This window comes from Aedes albopictus, chromosome 1 (assembly GCF_035046485.1).
Source record: "Aedes albopictus strain Foshan chromosome 1, AalbF5, whole genome shotgun sequence".
NCBI classification, from domain to species: Eukaryota; Metazoa; Arthropoda; class Insecta; order Diptera; family Culicidae; genus Aedes; species Aedes albopictus.
In genome coordinates, this window is record NC_085136.1 from 331,607,776 (window position 1) to 331,619,369 (window position 11,594).

Genomic DNA, 11,594 nt, shown 5'->3' on the forward strand with positions numbered 1-11,594 from the left:
TCCTAGAAGAATCTCTGCAGCAGTTCCTGAAGAAATCCTTGGAGAAATTCCTGAAGAAAAAAAAATGAATGAAAAACATTGCCGGTATAATTGCTATAGCAATTGCCTAAAGAGACAATCTGGAGATCTGGAATAATCTGGAGATGCCACTGAAATAATTTCAGAAGGAGAGTGCCAGTGGAATTCAGAAACAAAATACGAAGAAATTCCTAACAAAATTATGGGAGGATTATCAAAAGGATAGTCAGGGGATTGCCTTCTTAAAGAATTGCCGGAGGAATTAACAAATTATCTGTGCAATCCCTGACAAAACTGTCGTCAATTTTTTTTTTAATTATTGTCAGAGAACTCCCAAGATCCTGAAGGTAGTTTTCGTTAGGAATTCTTAAGCAACTTATTGATACCTGTGGCATTCCCTTCACCAATGCATCACATTTTTTTTCTAGAATTTCTTCGGCAATTCTTCGTTTGAAAATTATATGGAAATATTTCTGGCAATCGTATTTGAAAACTTTTTGGAAATTCATTTACACACAAATTTAAACTTCATAAATTCTCAAGAGTTTCTCAAAGGACATTCTCTGAAAAGTCCATAGGAAATTCTTCCAAAAGTTTCCTGTACAATTCTTTCGAAATTTCTAAACAGTAATTCGTCAGGATTTTTTCTCAAAACCGTCCGGCAATTTCATTAGAAACTCTTTCGAATTTTTTTCCAGGAGTTCTTCAATCAGTTTGTTCTGAATTTCGAAAAATTTCCCCGTCATTTGTTTCTTTATTATTCCGATAATTCAATTGTTCCGGTGATGTTTTCAAGAATTTCTTATGTTATTTTTTAGAGTCTCACGCCAGTTTTAGGAATTTCACCGGCAATTCTTCTTGGCATTTCTGCGGAAATTACCTTAACCCTTCTTTTGCACAAGAGTCATTTTTACCCAAACTTTACACTATGTCAACGAGCTTGTCCCAACGTGATGCAATAGAAGACTTATTACACCTCTGATTTTTTTCGGGAATTTTTAAAACTTATTTCACAATTCTATTGGAACTCCAGGACTGTCGTTAAAAACTTCCCCCACTAAAGAAATAATTTCCTCATTTTTTTTCGAAATTTCTCCGGCAGTACCTATGAGAGTACCTCCAGCAAATTCCTTTGATAATTTACTTACAAATTGCTTTCAGCTTTTCAGGCATATTTTTAGGAATCACTACGGTGATTTCATTAGGGTTATTTTTTTTTTAAGAAATACCTCCGGTTAATTATAGAACATCTTCAACGGATTCCTACAGAAAAATATTTAAGAGCTTTTAAGACAGTCTTCAATAAATTACCTCCGAAAGTTTCTTAAGAAAATCTTCTAAAGGATTCTCCGAAAATTTCTTTTGGAACTATCACAACAAGTTTCTCCAAGGATTAATTCTCGAAAGAAAATCTTCCAAGATTCTTTCAGAGTTTCCTTCAGTTGATCTTACTGGGTTTCTTTGAGACAATCTTCCAGGGACTTATTGGAATTTTCTCCAAAGTTTTCTTCAGAAGTTCTCATAGAAATTCTTTCGGAAATTTTTCCAAAGATTCCTTCAGAACTTTCCTCAGAGATTCTCCATAAATTTCTCTAAGGTTTCCTTTGAAAAATCTTCTATGGATGTCTTCTAAAATCGCTGTATGGATTTTTTTTTATAGAAATTACTCTAACAATGTGTTCCTGAAATCTTCCATGATTTGTTTCAGAAAATCAGAAGCAAGCCAGTGATTTCTTCAGAAATTTTCTGGGATTCAGGAATTCTTTCACAATTTTTTCCAGGGCTTCCCTCAGATATAACTTAACGACTTCAGAAATTCATTTCCTAAAAAAAATTTTTTTACGAAGCTTTCCATGGATTTCTCCTGAAATTTCGTTAGGGATTCCTTCAGAAATTCTTCTAGGGATTATTTCAGAAAGTCTTCCAAAGATTCTTCAGGAAATCGTCCACAAACAGCCCCAGTGATTTCTTCAGCAATTTTCCCATGGATTCCATTGAAAATTCAAACGAAAATGTTCCCCGGGTTTAGTTTACGAGTTTATCAGGAAATCTTGCGGGAATTCCTCCTAAGATTCTGACATTACTATTTTCATGGATTTAAGCAGGAGTTTCTCCAAAGATGCCTCCAGGTATTTCTGCAAGTATTTCCCCAAACATTTCTCTGGGATGTCCTCCAAAGGTACCTCTTCGTAAATGTTTTTTTTTAATAAATTCTTTCAGAAACTCAGAAATGTTTCATTGGAATTTCCACAGGAATTCAGTAAGAAATTTCCCAGGAGATTTTCACTGGAATCTTTGCAGAAGTTTTTATAGGTGAATTCCTACAGAACTTCCTTCATAAATTTGTTTACTCCAGAAAAACTTTCACGAAATCCTCCAAGAATTTCCTTCTACGAATTCCACCATGGGTTTTCCAAGAAGTTTGTCCACATGTTTCTCTTAGAATTTCTTCAAGATTTTCTCTCAGGGATTCAACAGGAGATTTTTTTTCCGAAAATTCCTTCGGGAGTTCTTTAACAAATTTCTGCACGGATTCCTTTTGAAATTTGTCCAAGAATTCCTTCAGAAATATGTCCATAAGCTCAGTTTTTCATGTTTTTTCAGGATTTTTAAAGGGATTTTTCAAAAATTCTTCCATGATTATTTTTTTTTTCAAAAATTTCTTGAGCATTTCCTTCGAAAATTGTCCACACATTTCTGCGGAAATTCTTTCAAGGTTTGCTGCAGAAATTCCTACATGGAGTCGTTTTGAATTTGCTGCTGAGATTCCGTCAGAAATTTCTCTTGGGATTCTACCAGAGATACCTCCAGGAATTATTTCAGATATTCCTTCAAGGGATTTTTTTGCAAGTTATTCCAGATATTGCATAACAAATACCTGGACGATTTTTCTTAGAAATCCATGAAGGAATTTCTTAAGGAATCCCTAGAAGAACCCTTGGAGTAACTTTTGGAGATTCCTAAAATAAATTATTGATTTTTTTCGTGACAGATTAAACAATTGATGTTCTTTAATGAAACCTTGGAAACCTGAGGCATTTCTGAAAAAATATGAAAAAACTTTGCAGGAATTCTTGCTGAAATTGTAGATAAATTTTGTAGAGAAATTCTTGAAAAAAAATTTGTATTAAATTTTTGAAGTCATCTCTGGAGGATTTTCTGATGGAATCCCTAGAAAAACTTCTGAAAATACTTCTAGAGAAATTCTTAGAAAAAACAATCTTGTTCAATTTAATTGGTGGACAAAATCCCCTGGCAATTTAAACAATAAAAATTCTAGATAAATTCTTGCAAGAATTACAGCGGAAATTTCTGATGAATCATAATATTTGAAAGGAATCTTCGAATGACTACCTAAAAGAACTGAATAATCCTCAACAGGTATCTTGAAAAAGTCCTAGATATATAATTATGTGGTGAACTAGGCCAACCACAATGAAGAGTACCAGCTACGTCAGCAGTAATCGGTCGCGCCACCCGGGCGAAGCCCATCGCCACCAACGGAATGTCCCGTCAGCACCTTTAGTTAATAAATATCCGATCGATCGTCCGATCGCTCTCTTTTTACCTTTAGCAGAGACAGTAGGTGAACGTACAAGTGCAGTGCAGGTGTAATTATCAATTTAGTGGCTTAAAAGTGTTTACAAATGTAATAATTAGCCTATAAATAAAAGAATAGTGAAGAGTAATGTTTTTTTAAAACTCTGAATGTGAACTCCATCTGATTTTTGGCGCAGCCGTCCGGAAACGGTTGAGTGTTTTAGCGAAATAACAGTGGTAACGGAAGACTAATAACCTCCCGCAAAGTGATCCCGTGGAGAATTTAATTCGAAACATCAGTGACTGAAGGCGTAGCCGTCACCAGAGTTGTGGATCCCCCGTCGCTAATCATCTGGAGCACCAGCGTCGTCAACCGCGAACCAACGGACACGACTGAAACCGTAAGTAATTTTTTTCTTTCTTTCCCACTCCCTCAAAAAGTTACTTGCGAGGAGATTAGCGTACTACCAGATAGGCGCATAACCTCTACAAAGAAATCGCACTACCAGATAGACGACTTCTTTGCCGCAACTTGGTTTACTACCAGATAGGAACCAAGCCAAGCTTCTCTCCCCCTTCTCTGCCTCTACCGCGTACTACCAGATAGGCGCACATTCTTTACGACAAATCGCACTACCAGATAGGCGATTCGTTCGTTGCAACTCAATTTACTACCAGATAGGAATTGAGCCAAGTCTTATCCCCTACGGCAATTAATGCCAAAAATTAAAACTGCCCTGAAACGAACGCGAGAGCTCTTTCGACCAGATATCGATAGTAGCTCAGATTCGGACGACAGTGTTAGGTCAGAGGAATATTCTCACGTGCCGATTAAAGACCTGTCAATCCCTATCACATCGCTGAATATGACGGAGCAGAACGCTTTAGAAGCCATGGCCCGGCAAATGCAGGCTATGATGGAAGCAATAAACTCCCTTACCGCGAAGCAGATGCAATACGATACGCAAATGCAAAACGATGCATCGAGCCATACCGGCGGCTCTCGCGATAACGGTAACACAAGAACAGTGATGGGCGACCCATTTAGGATACCCGACCCATTAAAAATTTTACCCACATTTAACGGTAATAAAAAACAGTTGTATTGGTGGCTGGACACAGCCGAGAAAACTTTGAAAAATTTTGAACCTCTCGTCTCTCCAGAGATATACCAAATTTATTTAACCGCCGTAAGCAACAAAATTGAAGGATACGCCAAAGATGTACTGTGCACGAATGGTAACCCTAACACCTTTGAAGAAATAAAGGAAATATTAATAGCGGCACTGGGCGACAAACAAGATTTGTCCACTTATAATTGCCAACTATGGCATAACAAAATGGACGGCAGTGTAAGTAAACACTACCAAAAAACAAAACAGCTGGTGCACAGTATTAAAGCGCTAGCTAAACAAAACCCCAAGTATAACGACCATTGGGAGGCGGTCAATGATTTTATTGACGAGTATAGCTTGGCAGCATATGTTAGCGGGCTTCAAAAACCTTATTTCGGCTACGTACAAGCGGCCAAACCCAACAACATAGAAAACGCTTACGCTTTTATTTGCAAGTTCACATCAAACGAAACGAATAGAGAAATGACTCTGCACCATCCAACCCGAAAGGATATAAATGTGCCAAAACCTAACGAACAGAAACAAGGCTTCAAAAAACCTATCGATACCCAAAACAAGACGAGATATGATAAAAACAACGTCAAATCAGAACCCATGGAAGTAGGTTCAACGCGCAGTCGCCTTACATTAAATAATCAAGAAACACACTCGGATGGCGAAGAGGATGAAACAGAAATCCAAGACACAAATTTTTGCGTTCTGGACGAGTCAGACTCGGACACGTAGAACATGATTTTCTACCGTTTCTCAAAATTAAAACCCCAGAGAATCGAATTCTTAGAATTCTGATAGACACTGGCGCTAATAAAAACCTTCTGCGACCCGGCATACTAAAACATACATCCAAACTAGAGGGCATACATTCTAAAAACATTAGAGGGACACATTCAATATCATCCAAAGGAAAGATTAAGCTACTCGGCCCCGAACTTCCAGAATTAACCTTTTTCGAACTTGACTTCCACCCATCATTCGACGGCTTGATTGGATCAGAATCCTTATCTAAACATAAAGCTGAGATAAACTATGACAAGAAAACAATTGTTTTCGACAACCATCCCATTCCGTTCTTCAAACACTATATAAAAAAAGAGAAAATCTTTAATCATATCGTTACCCTTAAAACAAACAATAATGGCGACTGGTTAGTACAAAAACCCACTAAGTTGTATAAAAACATTCTTATTGAACCCGGAATTTATAAGGCTCAAAACAATCGCACATCATTTTTAGTAAGGACCAATGGCAAGGATCCTCCCAAGCTTCCAAAAAACACCATTAAAATACAAGTCAATAATTTTGAAACAAAAAACTTCTTCGCTCACGAAAAACTACCCCCAATCGAACATGCAGATAATTTTGAATACTTGATTCGAACGAATCACCTATCTATACTTGAAAAACAATCCCTAATGGAATTGATTCACAAGCATAAAAATGTGATTCTTAAAGAAAACGAAAAGTTAACATCTACAACCAAAATTAAACATAAAATACATACCTCCCACGAAAAACCAATATATACTAAAACTTATAGATACCCACATGCCCACAAACAAACCGTCAAAGATCAAATTGAGGATATGTTAGAGAACGGCATAATCACACATTCAGACTCTCCTTGGAATGCACCAATATGGGTAGTGCCGAAAAAATCGGACGCCTCTGGAAAAAAGAAATATCGCGTAGTAATCGACTATAGAAAACTTAACGAAGTTACAGTCGATGATAAATTTCCAATCCCCCAAATAGAGGATATCTTAGATAACCTGGGGAAATCTACATATTTTACGACCCTTGACCTAAAATCAGGGTTCCACCAAATTGAGATGGACCAAAATTCTAGACAGAAAACTGCGTTTAGTACGGACCTTGGGCACTATGAGTTTTTAAGAATGCCATTCGGTCTAAAAAACGCACCAGCAACTTTTCAAAGAGCCATGAATTCCATTCTTGGTGATCTAATTGGAACAGTTTGCTATGTCTATTTGGATGACGTAATAGTGTTCGGTAAATCATTGAACGAGCACATCATTAACTTGGGAAAAGTATTAGAAAAATTAGAAAACGCAAATCTCAAGATTCAACTTGACAAATGCGAATTCTTAAAGAAAAACTGTGAATTTCTTGGGCATATAATTACCCCGCATGGAGTTAAACCGAACCCCGAAAAAATAAAGGAAATTCAAACTTGGAAACTGCCAACTACAGAGAAACAAATTAAACAGTTCCTCGGATTAGTTGGTTATTACCGGAAATTCATACGGGACTATGCAAAATTGACAAAGCCCATGACAAAATATCTGAAAAAGGACATAAAAGTGGATACTAATGATCCAGAATTTAAGAAATCTTTCGATAAGTGCAAAAGTATGCTGATTTCAGACCCTATACTGGCATACCCAGATTACTCAAAACCATTTGTACTCACTACAGATGCATCTAATTATGCGCTGGGAGCAGTACTATCTCAAATAAACGAAAATAAGGATCAACCTGTAGCATTCGCCTCGAGAACTTTAAACAAGCATGAAGTTAATTATTCGACTACAGAGAAAGAAGCCTTAGCAATAATATGGGCCATTGAAAAATTCAAACCATATCTCTATGGCCAAAAATTTACGCTCGTCACTGACCACAAACCATTAGTGTTCATTAAAAATGCGAACAAAAACGGAAAGCTTATTAGATGGCGATTAGAACTCGAAAATTACGACTACACAGTAGTTTATAAAACTGGAAAAACAAATGTCGTGGCTGATGCACTCAGCAGAAAAGTTGAAATGAACGCAAACGAAGTTGCCGAACCGACAGATGCAGACACAGTCCATTCAGCATCTAGCTCAGATGAATATTTTATCCATTTCACTGAAAGACCGGTCAACAACTATCGTAACCAAATCATTTTCAGAGTAGATTTGGTCGATTCAGTCCTAACGACCAACCCTTTTCCAGGGTATAGACGCACGGTCATTTGCGATACAAACTTCACACCGGAAAAAATAACAGATTATCTTAGAAGGTACTGGAATGGTAGACAAACAGCCATCCATTCACCTGAGAACTTACTTAACATGATACAAGAGTCTTACAGGAGCCACTTTACTCATGCCCATCTAGTAATTACTCAAAACATTGTAGAAGATGTTGTTACAACAGAACGTCAAGACAACATCATCAGGCAAGAACACGATAGGGCTCACAGAGGTATCCAAGAGGTTGAGCAACAGATTAAGAGATCTTACTTTTTCCCAGAGATGGTGAAGAAGATAAGACAGTTCAATAATGCCTGTCAAATATGCTCCGCGCATAAATATGATAGGAAACCCTATAATATTAAAATCTCTCCAAGACCTATAGAAACCGCACCATTCCACAGAGTACATATTGATATCTTTGGAATGGATAAAAACAATTATTTAACAATTATTTGTGCCTTTTCGAAGCATTTACAAGCAATAAAAATTGAAACAAGGAACACCTTCGATATTCAGAATGCCCTAAGCCAATATTTTTCAAACTTTGCTATTCCAAGAACCATAGTTTGCGACCATGAAGCTGCGTTCACAAGTATTCAAATGGCAGAATACCTAGCCAATTTGGGTACACAAATGGAGTTTGCTTCATCATCGGAATCCAACGGACAAATTGAGAAGACACATAGCACCTTGATAGAAATGTTCAATACGAACAAACACAAATTTCCAAACAACAGTTCTGAGCAAATACTGGGAATTGTAATAGCCCTCTATAATAACACGGTACACTCGGCTACGGGCTTTACCCCAAACGAAATTATATTTAACAGGCTGGACGCAGCCAACCTTGCAGAAATTGACAATAACGCACACAGAATATTCACAAAAGTTGTAGAAAATCTAAAGAAAGCACAGAAGAAAATGGAAAGATACAACAATGAAAAAGAAGACCCTCCTGAAATTAAAGAAGGACAAACCATTTTTATTAAACGAGGAACAAGGAAGAAGCTGGATCCTAGATTCAACACTTCCAAATGCTTAGAAAATAAGGAGAGAACCGTCAGAATCCCTAGAAATACTAAAAGAAATAAGAATAAAATAAAAAGACTAAAGAAACAATAACAGTTCACATAATAATCCATATTCCACTTTAAATTTCAGAAAACCCATTGACTCAAACCCATACAACCCGGATAAACACCGTCGTGGATATCACTTTCAACCTTAACCACGAATACTTAAAGATTCTTATATTTTTAGAGTTCACCATACAACCAAATCCCAACCAAACAGACAAGAGACGAACCACGGGGAAAGGAAGCGGAATACAAGAAAGAAACTTAGTCTTAATTAGGTTACCCCTTAGTAACTGCACTGCATAGGGACTAGCACTAGATAGAATAACAGAATACTTTAAATCCTACACATTCACGTAAATCAAACCATCAAATCAAATTCAAAATGATAAAATTTTCTTTCCTTTCAACAATACTAGTTGCATCAGTAATCCAAGCACAAAATTTACAAATTTTGAACCTGAATGACCAACCAATTCTTATTTTGAACAAATATCCATGTAAAATTCAAATAGGTAATTTTCGAATAATCCATGAAATCAATATAACAGATTTAGAAACGACAATCAACATGTTAACCAACCTTGCTTATAAAAACATTGACAATCCTCTTGCAAATATTGTAAAACATAAAATCAAAAATCTTTACTCAAATTTCAATCAAATCAGGCCTAACACTCGTTACACAAGAAGCTTAGATATCATCGGTTCTACTTGGAAGTGGATTGGAGGTAGCCCCGACGCGCATGACCTTAAAATCATCAATAGCACAATGAACGACTTAATCAAAAGCAACAATTTACAATTTCAATTCAACGAACAATTGGGACAAAGAGTAAGAGCCCTTACCAATGAGATGCGGAAAATGATAGAAATCAACCAAGCAAACAAGCTAATTCTGAACGAAATCGATACGCTATCGACAATAATCAACATCGACACCATCAACAAAATATTAGAAGAAATTCAAGAGGCAATATCGCTGTCCAAGGTATCTGTTACCAGTAACAAAATTCTCTCCACCCGCGAAATAACAATCATCAAAAACATTTTGGAAGATCAAGGAGTAAACATTGACCTACCAGACGAGGCAATCTTGTTCGTTACCCCTAAAATAGCAGTTAATAAGGAAACGCTTCTCTACATTTTGAAAGTACCCGAACTACAGAAAGAAGAATCGAAAATAATTCAAATATTCCCATTAAATCACAACAATTCTATCATCAAGGCTTATCCCAAGTATCTAATCCAGCACAAAATGATACTTTACACAACTACACATCCAGAAAAGTACGTACAACAACACTCGTACATCAACAAATTTGCTGATGATTGCATCTACCCTATGGTAATGGGAACTTCAAGTCATTGCGAAGCACAACAAGAATATTCCACCACAGCCGACTACATAGCGGATAACCTTTTGCTTATCACAAACGCAAAGAACCAAATGATGATGTCAAATTGTGGACCTGACAATAGAACAATGAACGGAAACTTTCTTATAACATTTTCAAACTGCAGTATTTTGTTCGAGAAACAAAAATTTACATCAAAAGAAATCATTACCAAAACACCAGTCCTTGATGGAGCAACATACAATATCGCAATCAACCGCAAATTTTCAGAAAACACTTTGGAATCCTTAGACAACAGAACACTGAAGAACCGAAAGCAGATCCAGCACATTTATCTACAACAATCTAGAAACGAAATTTGGAATTGGAGCTTACTCAGTGGAATCACAATCTCCACGCTGGTAACTATAACCATAATTGTGTTTGCTTATTTCTATTTTAGCCACCTCACTATGGGTATCTTAAACAAAATCAAGAAGAAGAAGAACAACGAGAAAGCAGTAGCCAAACACACGGAACCAGAACAATCAGTCGTTGATAATACAAACGCATGAGGACATGCTTTTTCACCCCCGGAGGAATTATGTGGTGAACTAGGCCAACCACAATGAAGAGTACCAGCTACGTCAGCAGTAATCGGTCGCGCCACCCGGGCGAAGCCCATCGCCACCAACGGAATGTCCCGTCAGCACCTTTAGTTAATAAATATCCGATCGATCGTCCGATCGCTCTCTTTTTACCTTTAGCAGAGACAGTAGGTGAACGTACAAGTGCAGTGCAGGTGTAATTATCAATTTAGTGGCTTAAAAGTGTTTACAAATGTAATAATTAGCCTATAAATAAAAGAATAGTGAAGAGTAATGTTTTTTTAAAACTCTGAATGTGAACTCCATCTGATTTTTATATGCCAAGCAATAAATCAAAGACTGAAAGTTAGATTTTTTTTAAAAGAATGCCGAAAAATTTTCTGAAAATATCGCTGGAAACCCTAATTGAAATCATGAAGCAATCACTTGAGGACTTCTGAAGAAACTCCTGGAGGTACTTTGAGAAGAACCTCTTGAGAATTTCCTGCAGAAATTCTAGAGAAACACCAAGGAATATTTCGTGGAGGAATTACAGAAGGTGGACTATATGGAGTCCACTACATGGTGTAATACCTAGAGGAACCACTGCAAAAATTCCAACAAGAATTTCTGAAAAAATCTCAAAAAGTGTAAATTTCTGAAAGGAATTCTGGCAAGAATCTTCGAAGGAAGTCCTGTAGAAGTCTCTTAGACTGTCGGGTTGAAATCCATGAAAAACCCCTGGAGGAATTCTCAGAAAAACGTCTTGAGAAATTTCTGGAAAAATTTCCAGTGGTTGTCCTGGCGGTAAATTTAAAGAAAATTCCTAATAAATGCATGGTAAGAAAAACATTCTGAAGGAATGCCTGGAAGTATTCTTGCAAAGATCATGAAAAGAATTTCTGCAAGAGTTCTCCTTCTG

The 11,594-nt window shown here is 36.8% G+C and overlaps 1 protein-coding gene across 1 annotated transcript; it reads left to right on the top strand.

The window, feature by feature from the left end:
- The first annotated feature begins 3,417 nt into the window (after positions 1-3,417).
- On the top strand, positions 3,418-10,959 carry LOC115265015 (uncharacterized). Its single transcript, XM_029869215.2, has 2 exons — positions 3,418-3,959; positions 8,834-10,959. Exon 2 carries the CDS (start codon positions 9,134-9,136, stop codon positions 10,658-10,660), a length of 1,527 nt encoding a protein of 508 aa, XP_029725075.2. The 5' UTR covers positions 3,418-3,959; positions 8,834-9,133; the 3' UTR covers positions 10,661-10,959.
- Positions 10,960-11,594: the final 635 nt, after the last annotated feature.

Coding starts and splice junctions, on each gene's coding strand:
- LOC115265015 (XM_029869215.2), top strand. CDS start 9,134: ATGATAAAATTTTCTTTCCTTTCAACAATACTAGTTGCATCAGTAATC.